This window comes from Chrysochloris asiatica, unplaced genomic scaffold (assembly GCF_000296735.1).
Source record: "Chrysochloris asiatica unplaced genomic scaffold, ChrAsi1.0 scaffold00362, whole genome shotgun sequence".
Lineage (NCBI taxonomy): Eukaryota > Metazoa > Chordata > Mammalia > Afrosoricida > Chrysochloridae > Chrysochloris > Chrysochloris asiatica.
This window is the reverse complement of record NW_006408880.1, coordinates 1264241-1283938: the sequence shown is the minus strand read 5'-3', so window position 1 is coordinate 1283938 and position 19698 is coordinate 1264241. Positions and strand designations below refer to the sequence as shown.

Sequence of the window (19698 nt, the reverse complement as noted above, 5' to 3'; positions counted from 1 at the left end):
CTGTTTTGAATGATTAATCACATTTCAGTTCCATATCCTGTCTTAATCACATCCTCCCTTTGTGAAATTACATCCTCCCTTTGTGAATTACATCCTTCCTTTGTAACAAATCCCTCCCTAAAAAAGAGAATAAAAGACTGAGGTATAGTTAGATCTGTGCAGCAATGCTGCACAATGCTGTGCAATGCTAGGCAATGCTAGGCAATATGTTTGCAGATCCGTCTACCTGCCAGCTTGCATCATATCTGCGTGTCTGTCATTTTTGTATATATTTTGTCTCTCTTTCTCTATCCCTTTCGCCGCCAGATCTCCCTTCTTCGTGGCACCCACACTTCCTTGTCGAGACTGGACCCCGACATAGGACCTCGACACTTTTTGACCATTTCCTTCTTTCTTGTCTTCTTAATGACTCTTTGCTCTCTTCATGTATGATGTTCTTGATGTCATCCCATAACTCTTCTGGTCTTTGGTCTTTAGTGTTTAATGTATCAAATCTGTTCTTTAGATGATCTCTAAATTTAGGTGGGATATATTCAAGGTCATATTTTCGCTCTCATGGACTTGTTTTCATTTTCTTCAGTTTCAGTTTGAATTTGCATATATTCAGTTTGAATTTGCAAATTCAGTTTGAATTTGCATAATTGATGGTCTGTTCCACAGTCTGCCCCTGGCCTTGTTAGTGAAAATAGGCTCTAGGATTTGATGTAATACCATTTGAGATATTTCAACAATCAACTGGAACTCATCTATGTGTAAAATTTTGGAAGACAGGTACCTAGTCAATCCACTGAAGAAATACATATTTATGACTTTTTTTTTTAAAGGTGATCCAACAGAATGCAGAAATTAATGAAAAGCATTATTAATATCTCACACAAGTAAACTATTACTAAAGAGCATTTAAAAATGGTTTCAGCAGTATGTCAACAGAGAATTCAAACCAAACTCAGAAGAGTATGTCCATGTCAAATGAATCTTGGCTAGAAATAGAGAGTACCAGAACTATGTTTACCTGTGTTTCATTGACTACTTACTATCCAAAGATATCCAACTGTGTGGATCATAACAAATTATGGATAACATTGTGAAGAATGGGAATTCCAGCACATTTCATTATACTAAAGCAGAACTTGTGCAAGACCAAGAGGCAGTATTCTAGAAGTTACACAAGGTTGTATCCTTTTGCCATACTTATCCAACCTGCATGCTCAATAATTAATTCAAGAAATTGGATTATATGAAAAACATGGCATCATGATTGAAGAAGGATGACTCAACAATAGCCTGATATGTGCAGATGACACAACCTTGCTTGTTGATAGTGAAGAGGGCTTGAAACACTTACTGATGAAGATCAAAAGTTATTTAGCCTTCAGCATGGATTCCACTTCAACATAAAAAAAAATAAATCTCCTTACAATTTGACTAATAAGCAACATTATAAGCAGTGGAGAAAAGATTGAAATGATCAAGGATTACATTTTACATGGTGCCACAATCAAAACCCATGGAAGCAGAATTGGGAAATCTGCTGCAAAAGAGCACTGAAAGCAAAGATGTCACTTTAAGCACTAAGATGTGATAGATCCAAGCTTTTGCACTTTCTATTGCATACCAAAGATGAACAATGAATAAGGAAGACCGAAGAAGAATTGATGATTTTGAATTATGATGTTGACAAAGAATAATGAATATACCATGGACTGCCAGTAAAGCAGAGAAGCTAAGGAAATGGAAGAAATGAGGAAGTAAAAAAGCTGAAAAGAAAATTTCAAAGGGCAGCTTGAGAAGCCAAGGCCAAATATTATAATGAAATGTACAAAGACCTGGAGTTACAAAACCAGAAGGGGAAAATAGGCTCAGCATTTCTCAAGATGAAAGAATTGAAGGAAAAATCCAAGCCTCTACTCACAATATTGAAGGATTCTAAGGGCAGAATATTAAATGATGCAGAAAGAATCAACAGAAGATGGAAGGAATAGGCAGTCACTGTAGCAAAAAGAAATGGTCGATGTTCAACCATTTCAAGAGGTAGCATATGATCAAGAACCAATTGTATTGAAGAAAGAAGACCAAGCTGCACTGAAGGTATTGGCAAAAACTGACAAACAAACAAACAAGGCTCCAGGAATTGACAGAATACAAATAGAAATCTTTTAACAAACTGGAGGTACTCACTCATCTATGCCAAGAAATCTGGAAGAGAGTTACCTGGACAACCAATTGAAAGAGATCCATATATGTGCCAATTCGAAAGAGAGGTGGCCTAATAGAAGCAGAAATCATCAAACAATATCATTACTATCACATGCAAGTAAAATTCTACTAATGGTAATTTTAAAATGGTTGCAACTTTAAATCAACAGAGAACTGCCAGAAATTCAAACTGAATTCAGAAGAGGAAATGAACAAGGGATATCATTGCTAATGTTAGATGGATCTTGGCTGAAAGTAGTGAATACTAGAAAAATGTTTACTTGTGCTTCATTGACTATACAACACTTTTGACTGTGTGGATTATGACAAACTATGGATAACACTGCAAAGAATGGGTTGAGAACCCTTAATTGTGCTCATGAGGAACCTGTGCACAGATCAAGAGACAGTTGTTAGGACAGTACAAGGAGATACTGAAATAGTTTTAAATCAGGAAAGATGTGTGCCAGGGCTGTATCCTTTCACCATATTTATTCAATCTTTATGGTGAGCAAATAATCTGAGAAGACGGATTATATTAAGAACATGGCATCAGGAATGGAGGAAGACATTAACCTGTGTGCTATGCAGACAATACAACCTTGCTTGTTGAAAGCAAAGGGGACTTAAAATACTTGCTGTTGAAGACCAAAGACTACAATATTCAGTATGGATTGTACCTCAATTTAAAGAAAACAAAAATTCTCACAGTAGGACCAATAAATAACATCTAGATAAATGGAGAAATGATTGAATTTGTCGAAGATTTCATATTGCTTGAATCCACAACCAACGTTCAAGGAAGCAGCAGTCAAGAAATCAAATGACAAATTTCATTAGGCAAATCTACTGCACAAGACCTCTTAAAAGTATTCAAGAGCAAAGATGTAAGTTTAAGGACTAAGGTGTACCTGACTCAAGACATGGGATTTTCAGTATCTCATATGCATATGAAAGTTGGACAATGAATAAGGAAGACCATAGAAAAATTGATGCAGTCGAATTATGGTGTTGGATAAGAATACTGAAAGTACCATGGACTTCAAGAAAAACAAACATATCTGAGTTGAGAGAAGCATAGCCAAATGCTCTTAGAGCCAGCATGGTGAGACTTCATCTTTCATGCTTCAGGCATGTTAGCAGGAGGAATCAGTCCCTGAAGAAGGAAATCATTTTTGGTAAATTGGAAGATCAGAAAAAAAAGAGAAAAAACAGGAAGACTCCCAACGAGATGTATTGACACCAAGGCAGCAGCAATGGGCTCAAATGTTAACAATTGTGAGGATGGCACAGAGTTTTCAGTATTTCGTTCTGTTGTGCATAGGATTGCTATGAGTTAAAATGACACCTAACAACAATAGACTGCCAGAAGAATGAACAAATCTATTTTTAGGAAAAGTACATCTAGAATGCTCCTTAGAAGCAAGTATAGCAACACTTTGTCTCACACACTGGGTTTGTTATCAGGAGGACCAATCCCTGGAGCAAGACCGCATGCAGAAGGATTAGTACAAGGCTGGTCCCTATGAGGTGGAGGTTAAAGATATTCCAAATGTCCAACTTTTGAGTTGTTTCCAACTCATAGAGACCCTGTATAGGGTTTCCAAGGAGTAGCTGGTTGGTTTGAATTGCCAACATCACCTGTGGGTGGTCAGGGATGACACTTTTAAGATGAAACACCAAATCAGTTCAGTGCTTATCCTATAGTAACACATCAGGACTCCTTACTTCTATACTAATACATAATCCCTGATATCAACCATCACTCTTGTCCTTTGTATTCTCCCTCACATCTCAGGTTTCCTCAATTCACTGCAATGTTTCACGGAACTCATCAAATGTTGAGGAATTGGTTTACACAGTTATGGAGGCTGGCAAGTCCTAAATCCATAGTTCAGATGTCAGTCTGGAGGATTCTCCTCATTCATGTCAAATTGGGCTGTTGACTCACCAAGATTCAGAATCTGGCTAATCAGATCAGGCCACTCGTTAAAGTCCCAAGAACCAAAATCAGATAGAGGCAAACCAGATGCAAATTCCAAAACAAGAGTGCAGATGCAGAACCAAAAACAAAAGAAGAAAGAGCTCACTGGGACTCAGATGATTAAAATGGCTCCCCAAGTCCTAGACCAGGGATCTTTTAGAGCAGTAACTGTGGTTTGATTGGTGTTCATCAGAATGACTCAGCACATGCACATTCTTACTCCAGAAGGAAAGTCACAAAGATGGAGTTTTGCCCATATCTAGGATGTTGATGGAGGTGTTTTCAGTTTCATGACATCAAGAGGTCAGGTTGAGCACACATTGGTCCTGACTGCACTTTAGGTAGGCCAAGTCTGGCTTCAATCACTTTTGTGACCCTATCTCTTGCTTTGCTTAATTACACAGGAAACTGGCAGTTTGCCAAGAAGAGAATAGCTTAAAACAGAAAATTTAGTTTTTGTTTTGACACAGATATCAAAGACGGATAATTTTCAGACCACGCCCCCAAGGAAAGTAAGGATGGTGGACTTGAGTCTATTAAGATGAGGACTCAAGACACATTCTACCTTATTCCTGTCTTATTAACATAAGAGATAAGTCACTCCCAAATGGGACCACAACCATAGAGGCTAGGTAGGATTTACAATCCATCCCCAAATGGAAGACTATGACTAGAAGGCCCATGTTATGTAATTAACTGCACAGCAGTGCTCAAATATAGCAATGATTTGATAATGGCACTGATTGGGCAGTGTTTCAGTCTGTCATATATAGTGTTACTGAACTGGATGGCACCTGACAACAATGAATATCGATCTTCAAGTGTTCCATTTTATTTTTAACAAATTTTCTTGATTCATATGTTATATATCTCACATTTTGATTATTGCAGTTTTTCCTTCCCATTTTGAGTTGTACCACATGAGCAACTGAAGGTCCCCAAAGCTTTACTCCATCCGTGTCATTGAAGTTGACTCAACTTTGAGGAGGCAGCTCTTCCCTAATGACATTTTGAGTGTCTTCTGACCTGAGTGGCTTATCTTCTAGCACTCTATCTGACAATGTTCACCTGCTGTACATAAGGTTTTCTCTGGTTAATTTTTTTCAGAATCAGCTCATCAGGTGCTTTTTCCCAGTCTGAGTTAGACCAGAAGTTACATTGAAACCTGTCCACTATGGGGGATCCTGCTGGTATCTGATGCTGGTATAGTTCCTAGCATTACAGTAACATGCAAGCCACTACAGTATGACAGACAAGTGGCAGTTCAAAGTACTAGCACATTTTGTTATTTCATTTGATCCTCATAAAAACTTTTGAGGTTGAAAAAATAGAATTTTAATAAATTTACTCATATGAAATTTTTTGAGTGCCTATAATGTGCCAGGCACTGTTCTAGTTAGGGTTGTATATTATGCTAATGCTTGATCCAGGTTCAGAATCTTTGATCCATCACTGTTAATGGAAATGTAGTCACACCACATCATTTACGGCTGCTCTTCAGAGGACCATTCAAATACAAAACCTATGATGCAAGTACTGAGGCATACCAAAAAAAAAAAAAAAAAAAAAGCCTTTTGGGTATGACTTATAAAGGAAATGTTTTTGTGTTTTATCCACTCGAAAAAAGGCATGTCTCATATATTTTTATGGAGGATGATGATGTGTATATATTTAAATACCTTTGCTTATGGATTAAAGGTTAAGTCTTAATTACATAACCCACAGGGAACAAGGTATGTGTGGGCAACCACGTATTAAACATAGTCTATGAAGTAATTAAAAAATTATAGCTTTACAGCCTGATTTCTTTGCATTCTTCAAAGAATCTGCAAGCAAATAAATACATGCCTTCTAACTCAGTATTAAAAACATTAAAGAATGAGCTCTATTAGACAGCAACTCAAAACTTCATCTCTCATACATCAGACATATTGTAAGGAGGGACCAGTCGCTGGAGAAGGATATCATGTTTGGTGAGGTAAGAGGGTCAGAGAGAAAGAGGAAGACCCCCAACGAGAAGGATTGACCAAGTGACAGCATCGATGGACTCAAGCATGGCAACAGTAGTGAGGTTGGCCCATTATTGGGCAGTGTTTCTTTGTGCTATGCATAAGGTCGCTATGAGTCGGTACCAACTCGATGGCACCTAACAACAACAACAACAAAAGGGTTCAACTAAAACTCTTTTAAAGATTTTTAGAAAACAATAAAATCTGATTCCTGATTTGGTCAAATCCTATTCTGTAACAGAGTCTTTGAAGTGAAATGTACAGTAATGTGATTTCTGGGATATAAAAGCAGAAGCTGTTTTCCACATGGCCCACTCAATGTTTTTCATAAAAATTAAGTGTCCTGAATCTACTGTGAAATGGATTTAAGAGTTTTTTTTTTTAACCAAGTATATAGATATCTCCATTATGTTCAAGTTACAGGTGAAGCCCAAGTCTGTCAACAAATTTTGTTATTAATCTACTTGACTTACTTGTTGTTAAGTGCCATCAAGTCGGTTCCGACCCATAGCGACCCTGTACAGGGTTTCCAAGGGTATAAATCTTTACGGGAGTAGAAAGCCTCATCTTTCTCCCGCGGAGCAGCTGGTAGTTTTGAACCACTGACCTTAAGGTTCGCAGCCCGATTCGTAACCACTACGCTACCAGAGCTCCTTAGGTAGTTGAAAACCCTACGCACATGCACTTATGCCACTTACATATGCATCCGATTTTCAAATTTAAAAATTTAAAACTGTGCATTTTTAGTTATAACAAGAAGAGTAACAATAACTAGAGGAATCGAAGCAAGAAGGATATGTTTCCTTAACATCAAGTTCCAATACTGGAAGCAAGAATCACAGGTTTGGAGGCTTTCCCACCGTGCTGTAAACATGGTTTCCTTGATTCCTGTCCTGCTTTGCCAGGATGAAATTTTTTTTTGCTGCCACTTTGCTGTTTTGGTCAGACTAGTCAAAATACTTGTTACAGAAAAGGCACATGCGTTAGTCAGACTGATGTGTTTTGCCCTTTGCCCTTGAGTCATTGTTGTTGGCTTTATAGGCCACGGAAAATAAGTCTTGAGTTGTATAGTAAGGCCAGGGTATTAACATCAGCTGATGAATCATCATAAATGGTAGTCAAGGCTGCCCCATTCACAGTAGCAGTTGGTGATTATGTGCCGTGCCGTTGGTTCCGACTCATAGCGACCCCTTATAGGGTTTCCGAGGCTGTAAATCTTTACGGGAGTAGAAAGCCTCATCTTTCTGCCGCGGAACAGCTGGTAGTTTCGAACTGCTGTTCTTGAGGTTAGCAGCCCAACTCGTAACCGTAACCGCTACGCTACCACTCACTGTAGGGCTTATTTTTGAGTGCTGATGTGCTATGGAGCAATGAAGGATCTTCACTCCCTGATTTAGGGTGAGTGGCCTTCAAGGTTTTTCTTCTCTTCTTCTAGAACTGGATGGGGAACCTGAACCAGGTGCCTTGGGTGGATTACCTGGGACAGTCACCCGTACGTGGCAAGAAAGTGGAGACACTTTTAAGATGATGAACCAAAAGCGTGCCATCATTGGCTAGTCCCAAAATTCATGTCGCTCACTCCCGCACTTCATCCAGAAAACCTTGAAGCCTCAAAACCCTTAATCCACCCTGGCAACATTGCTAACCCGCGAAACACAAGCGGTACAAGCAGGCGCCGGCGCGCAAAATCGCGTCTGTTTTAGGTCGCGCGCAGAAATCAAACGCGACGCAGACCCGTGTGGGGCCGGGCCGCGCACGCTCCGTTCGCTCGCTGGGCCCAGCCTTGGCTGCAGCCCGCCAGCCGCGGAGTTGGGCGGGGCCGCCTATAGGCGGCGGGGAATCAAGAGTCGAGGAGGAAGGGACGCCGGAGGCGCGCTCTGCGCAGGCGCGCGGCACTCCGCCTTCCCAGCGTCGGCACCCGTGCGGGCGGCGCAGACCCTCCCACTCTCCCCTGCGCCGCCTTAAGGCCCTGGCCCTCGCATCACCCCGACGCCCCGGTGTGCGCGTCCTCCAGCCGGCCTGCAGGCCGGGCGCTTCCGCCTGCCTCGCCGCTGCTCCTCTCGGCCCCAGCTTGCATTCACGCTGTCGCCCGGGCCAGCGCGTCCGCGGGCAACCGCCCCCCCTCCCACACCCACCCCGCCCCCTCCCTGCCTTTTCCGCTCTCCTGTCCCCCTCCCTCGACCCGCAGCCACTGCTCCAGATGAGGTGATGGCAGCGTCCAACTTCGGCAAGATCCAGATCGGGATATACGTGGAGATCAAACGGAGCGATGGTGAGCCGCGCGGTCGGCCGGGCCAGCCCTGCATTCGGGTGTGCTGCACCGAGGGGACAAGGGTGCCGGCCGCCTCATTGATTGCTCCGTGGGCTGTGGGGGCGGGAAGGCGGCGGCCGCGGCGCTTTTGTGTGTGGCGTGTGTGCTGGAGAGGCCGGCGTGGAGTCCGCCCTGGCTGCCGCTGCGGTGCTGGGGGCGGGGAGGGGCCTAGAGGTGGGCTGCAGAGACTGGGCCGTTGGGGTCGGCGGGCAAGGAAGGCAAGCGGGCGGCGTGGACAGCGTCTCTGGGGGTTTCGGGTGGTTGTGGTAGAGGGGCCGAGAAGACGTCTTCCGCGATCGCCCTCCTCTCCGGGTGGGAACGGGCTTGGCGAGGGAGGGGATGACCCTGCTGCTCCTTTCAGGTCGGCCTTTCTGTTTGTACTGGCCTCTTCTCTGAACGTTGTAAGTGTGAGGCAGGGTGGAGAGGGGGGCTACCAGGGATTTCAGTGAGTGGAGAACCGACTTCTGCTTCAGAGGCTGAGATGGGGGTGGGGTGGGGAGGCCAGTTCCGTTGGTTTAAATTGTGTAATTGTCAGGCCTCTTCGGCTCTGGTTTCTAGAGCATGTTTCTTTTGACTAGCTCCTTCTTTGAGAAGAGGATGTAGAGAATGTTTGGCCATGAATAAGGATGGGGAAGCAGTGAGAAAAAATATTCGATAAGCTTCTCAATGATGATGAGCACCGTCCTAGCGTGCGAGGCACTGCTGAGAAGGTGGGGGTGGGCGACCGGATGTTGATATTTTCACACCCTCGGGAGAGAGGCAACCGAAAAGTGTGAGTGGACGTGAAGACACATGCTTAATTAAAAAAAAAAAGCCTCAAGCTTGTTTATCTTTCTTTAGATTCCTCTGGGGGAAAATGTTTAATTTCAGTAGCTTGGGAGGGGGAGTGAGGGATGCCGCCAGACTTGGAAATAATCAGTGTTGTAAAGGAGAGAAGTAAATTTTTTTCTTAATCTCCGAATATTGAAGGAACTAAGGTGTTTGATACCTAGAGGTGTATGATGTTCTTGACTCCTCCTTGCTGTTCTTTTAATTCATTGCTTACATACTATCCCTTAGACTTAGACTTGTCAAGTAACCTGATTATTGCTTCCACATCCTCCCTGGTTTCTACCAGGTTTGACCAAGATACGTGAAGCTACACCGACTGTGTGTGTTATGCTGGAGGACCCCATTTCCATTGTGTTGGAGGTCAGTTGTGTTAGCAACTGAAGCATCTTTATCCTGTTCGTGGAGAGAAGATAAATTATACCACACTGAGCTTTAGAAGTGGAACATTTCACACGAGTGGGAAAGAGCTGTTTACTTTCCTTGGTTGGGGTTTCTTTTTTCTCACATTTACTTTACTGAAATAGTGCTGTTAGGGTCATTACCTTTTTAAGTGAATGTGGGTTCAGTGTATACCAGCAAAAGTACTACTTGCTTGTTTTTAAGTGCCGTCAGTTGGTTCCGACTTACAGCGACCCTGTGTAGGGTTTCCAAGGAGCAGCTGGAGGCTTTGAGCTATGGACCAGTACTGATCCTACAGCACCACACCTGGAGTCCTTTACTAGTTTTTAAAACCTTGGTTGCAATAGCTGTGTACTTTTATACATTTTAATAAACTATCATTGTGAGTGTTAAGTGTAAAATCTGTTATTGGGGGGAAAATTGCATCCTATATGATATTTGAGAAGTTTATATATTTTCTGAGCATTATTCTGAGTTGACAGATTTTATTAAGTGTAATTGGGCTTTAAGCAGTATTGGTTCCTTTGGGATTCTAGGGTGCCGTTGGTAATTGCTGTCAGGTCCGTTCTTAGAGCCAGATATACTCTTTCCCCTACTTCAGCCTAACCAAAAATTCCCAGACTTAACAAGAATAGGCATTTTGTGATCTTATGTTGTTGTGTACCGTGTTGAGTCGCTTCTTACTCAGTGACCTTGTGTAGGGTGTCTGAGAGTGACTGGTAAGTTTGAACTGCAGACAAACTCATGTGGTTAGGGCAGTTAGCAGTCTAGTGCTTATCCTGTAATGCCACACTAGGGCTCTACTTATGTGGATTGTTAAATGCTGCCCAGTCGGTTCTGACGCATAGCCACCATGTTATTGGGTTTCAGAGGAGCAGCTGGTGATCTTGAACCACTGGTGTTGCGGTTCAAACCAACTTTGCTGTCCAGTGCACTAATTACCCCACGGCATCATCACACCAGGACCTAAAATCACATTTCCAAAGTAATTTCCTCATAAGAAATAATAACAAACAATGGAAATCTTTATAATGTGTGTTGATTGGCCTAAGTGCCAAAGACCCTTATAGGGATTCTGAGGAGAGGCTGGTGGGTTTGAACCTCCAACCTGTGTATAGCAGTTCAGTGATTTTCCAACAGTATCATACCAGGACTCCTAGCAACATGGGCCTTGAATGCATGATGAATTTGGTGAAAGACAAAATATGTAAATTGAGGACTTGAAAGGAATAATCAATTATATTAAATGATGGTGTTTCACAATAGAAATGAATGTCTCAGACACCTCCCTCAAGATTTTTCTTTTTCCCTTTAAAGAAACTGTTTTACTTCCTCCCATTTTTATAGCAGATCTGTATTTGATAAAACACTGGTGGTTATTATAACTAAAATAAGCTTTACAGTTAGATGAGCACTAATGTCTGATATGATAGAAATAACTAACAATGGAGAAGGGCTGTTTCTGATGACTATTTACTGGTAACTTCCTTTTTTTTTTTTTTTTGCATGCTTGCTGATGATAATCCTTGTCCTTATTTCAGAACATGGTTTTCCCCATCAGTGATGCTCATATGCTAATAAGTCATTTACATAAGATGAGCTTATATTCATTTTAAGTTTCTTTCAAGACTGTTCAAAACCAGATGGCCAGCCAGCATCTGACATCTAAGTCACTTTGTATCAGTTATGATACAATATATTTCTTTGAGTATTGGTATTTGGGTGGTGGTGGTAGTCATGTGCCCTCTAGTTGGTTTGACTCAGCAACCCGGTGTGTAGAGTTTCCAGGGCTGTAAATCTTTATGGGAGCAGAAAACCTCATTTTTCTCCCGTGGAACAGCTGGTAGATTCAAACTGCTGAGCTTGCTTATCTTGTAACCCACTGTGCTAACGGAGCTCCTTATTGGTATTTGAGTGCATTTTTCTTAATGATTTGCTTTGGTGTGGTGTTGTAGAATAAGCACAGGACTGCTAACGGCAATCAAAGTCAGCGGTTCAAACCCACCAGCTTCTCCTTGGAAACCCTATACAGGGTTATGAGTCAGAACAGACTTGATGACACTAGTAAGGAAAGAGAACCCTGGTGGTACTATAGGATAAGTGCTGGACAGCTAACTGCAATGTCAGCAGTTCAAACCCACCAGCCTTTCCTGGGTGGAAAGATGGGCTATCTGCTTCCATAAAGATTTATAGTCTTGAAAACCCTATATAGGGTTGCCATGAGTTGTAATTGAATCGATGGTTGTGGGGATTTTTAGAGAGGGGTGGTATGGAGACTGCAGTGGTAGAGGATTGGCAAGCTACTTACAGCCACTGCATCCAAAGCCCAGATGTGTTCAAGATTATACTAATGGACAGTTTCCTGAATTCCCCGGTATATTCCTTGTGTCTAACAGAGTTCCTTGCATATGTTTTTGAGTGAATCTTCCATTATTGGATTTTTGGTACTGGGAAGTAAAACTTCCATCTAAGCTCTTTCTGTATTGCTATAACTTTACTCTGCCCACACCCCTGATTGGCTCCCTGGTTCACGAGCCCCTAAATTCATAGAAATTTGAGTGATCTCCTAAAGCTAACTTGAGTTTTCTGGTATTCTGAGTTAGAGATGTCAGGAATTGGGTTTGGGTTCCTGAGATTGTTCCTAGCCACAAGAGATAACCAGGTATGAAAATGGACTGATTTCTGGAAATGGGCACTCAAGTATAGTTTATTCTTACTTGTATGTTACCTTTTTGATTCAATTCTGTTTTAAAGTCCAGTGTCTTTAAGAACTATACTTCTACAAATATGTATTTAGTTTTATTGACAGATTTAAAAAACTGCACTGTTAAAACATTTCTTATTGGTTATACAGTACCTGTAGGGAGTGCTGTGACTCGTTGGATAAGCACTGGACTGCGAACACCAGGTCAGTGGTTTTTACCCACCAACCACTTCTGAGGGAGGAAAATTAGGCTTCCTACTTCTGCAAAGATTTACAGCCTCAGAAACCCTACACAGGATTGCTAAGAGTTAGAACTGACTCAGAGGCTCTTAATTTACAGAGCCCGTGCTTACTTTTTGGTAAGTGGGGGAGGGTTGAGAAATGTTGGATATTTGGAAGCTGCAGCTAAGATGGGATTTTTGGCAGGGTGGGGGAGATATCATAGTCACAGTATTGTTACATATAAACTGAAAGGAATCAATATCTGAAATAGAAGGATTCTTGGAAAACTAGATAACTAGAATTCTCATTTTTACAAAGGTGGAAACTGAGTCCCAAATTATTTTAAATGACCTGTCTAGATTTATCCATATATACCTTGCATAGCATAGAAACCAGACTGTTAAGAATGGTGACAGTACTGTGGACATTTAAATGAATACATCTTTTTTGTTTTGTATGTGTGTATAATATATTTTTATTTTGTTCATTTGTGAAAAATCAGATGTAAAAGAGAAGTCACAGGGTGGAAGAATAACTATTGTTACCGGGAGGGAAGAGTAATCATTGAGATGAAACAAAATGTATGATTGGTTGAAAGTAAAGCTGATGATCTGTCTGTTTACCTTCACTCAATTCATAGTGTGTTCTTCCCTTTTGGTTTTCTAACTGCAGGTCTTTGCACATTTCATTATAATACTTGATTTTGTCTTTCAGAACTAGCTGCCCTTTGAAATTTTCTGTTCAGCTCTTTGATTTCCTCATTTCTTCCATTCGTTTTCCATTCGTTTTAGCTTTCCTGCATTGGAGAGTACATTTCAGAGTCTCTTCTGACATCCATTTTGCTCTTTTCTTCCTTTCCTGTCTTCTTAATGACCTTTTTCTTTTTTTCTATAAAATGTTCCTGATGCCATCCCATAACTCTTTGATCACCAGTGCCTAATGGATCCAAATCTGTTACGGAGATGGTCTCTATATTCAGGGGGGGGATAACCACCACCACTATACTCAATGTCATATTTAGCTCTTAGGACTTGTTTTGTCTTCAGCTTCAAGCTCAACTTGTATACAGATGGTCTTTTCCACAGTTTGCCCTTGGCCTGTTTGTTGTTGTTAGTGCCATCAAGTCGGTTCCAACTCACAGAGACCCTGTATAGGATATCTGAGAAGTGGCTAGTGAGAGTTTTTCCACTGTCTCTTCCCACAGATATAGTCAGTTTGATTCTGTGTATTCCATCTGGTGAGTTCCTTGTGTTTTTTATTTTGTGTAAAAGTATTTGCAATGAATAAGTTGTTGATCTTGGAAAATTCTATCATGTGTTCTGTAGTATCCTTTCTATCACCATAGTCATACTTTCGAACTACTTATCTTTCCTCTTTGTTTCCAGCCTTTACATTCTAATAACCAGTAATTATCAGTGCATCTTGATTGCACCTTTGGTCAATTTAAGACTGAAGAAGTTGGTAGAATTTTTCAATTTCATCATCTCTTGCTTTAGTGATTTGTGCATAAATTTGAATAATAATTGTATCAACTGATTTTCCTTTTAGGTATATGGATCTTATTCTATCACAGACAGCATTGTACTTCAAGATAGATCTTGATATATTCTTTTTGACAATGAATGTGACACTGTTGCTCTTGCATTTGTCGTTACTGGCTTAGTAAACCATATGAGTGTTTGATTCAGAACTGCCACTAATGCATAGGATATCGATGTTTATGGGTTCCATTTCATTTTTGACAAATCCGAGAAGCTGGATTATATGGAGAATGTGACATCAGGATTGGAGGAAGACTCATTAATACGGTCTTGCTTGATGGAAATGATGAGAACTTAAAATACTTATGTGAAGATCAGAGAGCACAACATTCTGTATGGATTTAACCTCAATGTAAAGAAAACAAAAATTGTCACATCAGGACTGATAAATAATATCATGATAAATGGAGAAAAGATTGAACTTGTCAAAGACTTCACTTTGCTTGGATCTACAAGGAACACTCACGGAAGGAGCTGTCAAAAGATCAGAGGACGATCTGCAAAAGACTTCCTTTAAAATGTTAAAAAGCAAAGGTCATCAGTTTGAGGACTATGGTGCACCTGACCCAAACCATGGTGTATTCCGTTGTCTCATATACATATGAAAGTTGGACAGTGAATAAGGAAGACCATAGAAAAATCAATGCATTTGAATTATGGTGTTAGAGAAAAATATTAAAAGTATCAATGACAGAAGAATAAATAGGTTTGAAGAACCACCCAACTCACCTTTTTTTCATTCTTACCAACAATGTATAATTGTTACAATTTCTATAGTTCCTTGTTTTTTAAGTTTTATTTCAGCTCTGGTATGGCGCTGTAGGGTAAGAACCACAAAGTCAGCAGTTCAAACCCACTAGCTACTTTAAGAAACTGTTTACAGGGTCACTATAAGTCAAAACCAACTCAATAGCACACAATAACAACAACAGTGAGTGTATCGTGGTGTCTAGTGACACCCCTTCCCTGCTTCTGCCATGGCTCATTTTATACCCAGCAGGATAACAAAATTGATGAATCCCCTTGTTAGAGTTCCAAGTTTTTACAATCACAATTATCCCTGTTAACAGTCACTCATCTGAATCATATCATTCAGACCCATCAAGAAAAGAGGAAATACACCCAATCTGCATGGCCCCAACCAGTTACTTGGTGAGGTTACAAAGACTACGACTAGAAGGTGGTGGTGGGAGTGGTGTGCTGTGGAGTCATTTCGATACGTAGTGACCCTTTATAGGGTTTCCAAAACTATAAATCTTTATAGGAGCAGAAAACCTCATCTTTCTACCATGGAACAGCTGGTAGTTTCAAACTAGCAGCCCAGCTTGTAACACTACGCTACCAGAGCACCTTATAACAAGAAGAGCCATATTAAATAATTTGCTGCAGCACAGACTACCCTCTGTCCCTTGTAACCATGATCCCTTTCAACACGAAAGATTAATTTCCCCCCCTTTCAGTCATTTTACTGTAAGCACACCTATGAAGCTTGCAAACCAGCCAATTCATGCTTTTATTTCCTCTTCCTTCCCACCCCTTTTAGATTTCCAATTTTAAAATTGTTGGCCCCTATCTAGCCCAGTGGAGTTCTGGTGTGGTGGTTTAGGATTAGCACTGGGTTGTAAATCACAAAGTTGGCGGTTCAATCCCACCAGTTGCTCGTCGGAAATCCTATACAGGGTCTGTATGAGTTGAAACAAACTCAGTGGCACTTAGCAACATCAACCCAATGGAGTCCTAGTATGGCACTGTAGAATAAGCACTGGACTGCAGGGTTGGTTTGAACTGCAAGGTCTGTGGTTCAAACCTACCAGCCGCTCTTCAGGAGCCCTATACAGGTTCGCTGTGATTCATAATCTACTTGAATGGCACTTAACAACATCAACCCAGTACTCTGAGGAATCATGATATGGACTTCAGTGTGAACTTAATATAGCGAGCTAAATAAACTTACGGTCTTGTCTACTGAAAACTTAGACAAAATGAAATGGAATACCATCTTGTTTGTCAACCCTAAGTTAACTTTTTGTTATTGCTGTTGTTGTTAGGTGCCATCGAGTCCGTACCGACTTATAGAGACCATATGCTTAACACATTGCCCGGTCCTGGGCCAACCTCACAATTGTTGCCATGCTTGAGCCCACTGATGCTGCTATATTACCAATCTATCTCGCTGGGGGTCTTCCTCTTTTTCTCTGACCCTCAGCCTTACCAAACATGATATCCTTCTCCAGGGACTTGTCCCTCCTGACAATATGTCCAAAGTTTGAGAGACGAAGTTTGGCCATCCTAGCCTCCAAGGAGCAGTCTGGCTGTACTTCTTCCAAGACAGATCTGTTGGGTCTTTTGGCAGCCCATGGCACTTTGAGTATTCTCCTCCACTACGATAACTCAGAAGTATCAATTCTTCTACTATCTTCCTTATTCACTGTCCAGCTTTCGTATGCATATGAGGTTATTGAAAATACCATAGCTTGGGTCAGGCACACCTTTGTCCTCAAGCTGACCTCTTTACTCTTCAACACTTTAAAAAGGACTTGTGCAGCAGATTTGCCTAATGCAATACCTCATTTGATTTCTTGGCTGCTACTTCCATGAGTGTTGATAGTTGAGCCAAGAAGAATGAAGTCCTTGAAAACTTCAGTCTTTTCTCCCTTGATAAGAATGTTGTTTATTGGTCCAATGGTCAGGATTTTTGTTTTCTTTACATTGAGATGTAATCCATACTGTGCTCTTTGATCTTCATCAGTAAGTATTTTAAATCCTCATCACTGTCAGCAAGCAAGGTTGTATCATTTGCATATTGCAGGTTGTTAATGAGTCTTGCTCCAATCCTGAACCATGTTTTTCTTCATATAACCTAGCTTCTCGGATTATTTGCTTAGCATAAATGTTGAATAAGTATGGTGAAAGAATAAAACCTTGTCGCACACATTTCTTAATTTTAATCCATTCAGTGTTCCCATGTTCTTTTCGAACAACTTCCTCTTGGTCCAGGTACCGATTCCTCATGAGCACAATTAAGTGTTCTGGAATACTCGTACTTTGCATTGTTATCCATAGCTTGTCATGATCCACACAATCGAAAGCCTTTGCATAGTCAGTAAAGCACAGGTAAACATCTTTCTAGTATTCTCTGCTTTCAGCCAAGATCCCATCAGACATCAGCAATGATAATCCTCGTTTCACGTCTTCTTCTGATTCCAGCTTACACCTCTGCAAGTTCTCTGCCAATGTATGCTTGCAGCCATTTTTGTATTACCTTTAGTAAAACTTGCTCCACTATGATAAATTTTACTGAAGATAATTTAAAACAGCTGCAGTAGTACATCAACAGGGAACTGCCAGAATCTCAAGTTGGACTCAGAAGAGGACGTGGAACTGGGGATCTCATTACTGACGTCAGATGGATCTTGGCTGAAAGCAGAGAATACCAGAAAGATGTTTACCTATGCTTTATTGACTCTGCAAAGGCTTTCGACTGTGTGGACCACATTGAGGAGAATGGGTATTCCAGAACACTTGATTGTGCTCATGAGGAGCCTGTACATGACCAAGAACCGAACAAATGGATACTGAAAGGTTTTAAATCAGGAAAGTATGCCAGGGCTCTATCTTTTGCCATACTTACTTAGTTTGTATGGTGAGCAAATAATTCGAGAAGCTGGATTACATGAAGAGTGTGGCATTAGTATTGGAAGAGGATTCATTAACAACCTACACTATGCAGAAGATACAACTTTGCTTGCTGAGAGTGAAGATTTAAATTCTTACTGATGAAATGATGAAGATCAAAGACCACAGCCTTCAATATGGGTTGTACCTCAATGTAAAGAAAACCAAAATCCTCACAAAAGGGACCAGTAAATAACATCATGATAAATGGAGAAAGATTGAAGTTGTCTAAGACTTTTTCTTGGCTGTACAATCAACACACATGGAAGCAGCAGTCAAGCGATCAGATGATATATTGCATTAGGCAGATCTGCTGCAAAGACCTCTTTTAAAAGGTTGAAGAGCAAAGGTACCAGTTTGAGGATTAAACTGTGCCTGACACTCAAGCCATGGTATTTTCAGTTACCTTATAGTAGAGATGTGGCAGTCTAGCCCCATAAAAATGTGCAACCTGGGAAACCGCACAGGGCACTACTATTCTGTCCTGTAGGGTTACTATGAGTTGAAGTCAACTTGACAGCAATGGGTTATATGTCAGGTGTTGGAAATACAAAAAAGGGTAAGGTATACATAGTTTCTGCTCTCACATAAATAAATGACTGATAATGTAGTGTGGCTGACACTGTGGTAAAGCACTAGACTGCAAACTCTGTTTGAACACAAGGTCACCAGTTCAAACTTACCAGCCACTCTTTGGAAAACCATATACAGAACCTATTTGACAGGACTTAACAGCAGCATCAGTGTTCTGTGATTAGTACTGATCGAACTGTGTCATTTTGTTTGTACATCAACCACTTCCCTCTTGAAGTATAGGTCCTTCATTTAGACTTAAAGTTATGGATCTTTTGGATGAAAAATACATGTCATACATGTAGCCCCTTTCCTCTCAGTTCTTCTAACCATAACTGTTAACCTTCGTGATGCACTTTCTAGATGAACCCACTTCAGCCTCATAATTCTTCTCAGTCAATACCAGTCCTGGTAGCCCCTGTTAATCAGTTGAAATTTTCATTTTTTGTTGTTACTGGTCTAGTTTCTATTCTCTTAATATCCATTGAGTTGTTACTTTTAATCTCTGTTTTGATGCCTGAAGGAATAAAGTTTATTCAGTTTACATTTCTGGCAGACCAGCCTCTAACAGCAAGTTTCTCTGTAGATATATTCTGGGTTGGAATGCATGTAAACACAGGAACCAAGGAAGCAGAGCATGAAAACAAAGGTAGAGCCAGCTGCTGGTGCCAGTGGCCAAGGGACTGGACTGTAAGAGTCAGATATCTTTTGGGATATGTTGTTGTTAAGTGCCGTTGAGTTGGTTCCGACTCATAGTGACCCTGTATATGGTTCAAACCGACCTTGTGGTCCAATACTTTATCCCCCAGCACCACACCAGGACTCCTTCTGGGCTATACGAGTATTTTATTCACTGTCAGAATTGGTTTTCCCTCCAGATTTTGATTACATTTAATCACATTTATATTAAAAATTTTTAGAGGAAAGACGAAGTGAGAAATGATTTTATGATAAAGTTGCTAAGATTCATCCCACAAAAATGACCCTCTTAATCCTATATCTTGGCCACCAGCTATCTACCTTGTCTTACCTTTGTATCTTGTACCTTCCATACTGCTGTTGGAATTGTTTCTTTAATCATTCAATCCAGGTGACTCTACACCTGAGGGGAGTTAACGTGTGTCCCATCATAAACCAGTTGCTTTGCTAAATGTATCATAAGTAGTATCTTTGATTTTTATGTCACTAAGGAGCTCTGGTAGCGTAGTGGTTACGATTCGGGCTGCGAACCTTAAGGTCAGCGGTTCGAAACT

The 19698-nt window shown here is 40.9% G+C and overlaps 1 protein-coding gene across 3 annotated transcripts in view; it reads left to right on the top strand.

Annotated features, from left to right (window-relative positions):
• The first annotated feature begins 8088 nt into the window (after positions 1-8088).
• Positions 8089-19698, top strand: part of KIF2A (kinesin heavy chain member 2A) — a 141966-nt gene continuing 130356 nt past the window's right edge. For all 3 annotated transcript variants that reach the window (XM_006876192.1, XM_006876191.1, XM_006876190.1), the window contains exon 1: positions 8089-8461. In XM_006876192.1, coding sequence (XP_006876254.1) covers positions 8398-8461 — 64 coding nt within the window. In that variant the 5' untranslated portion in view covers positions 8089-8397. The remainder of the gene's footprint in view (positions 8462-19698) is intronic.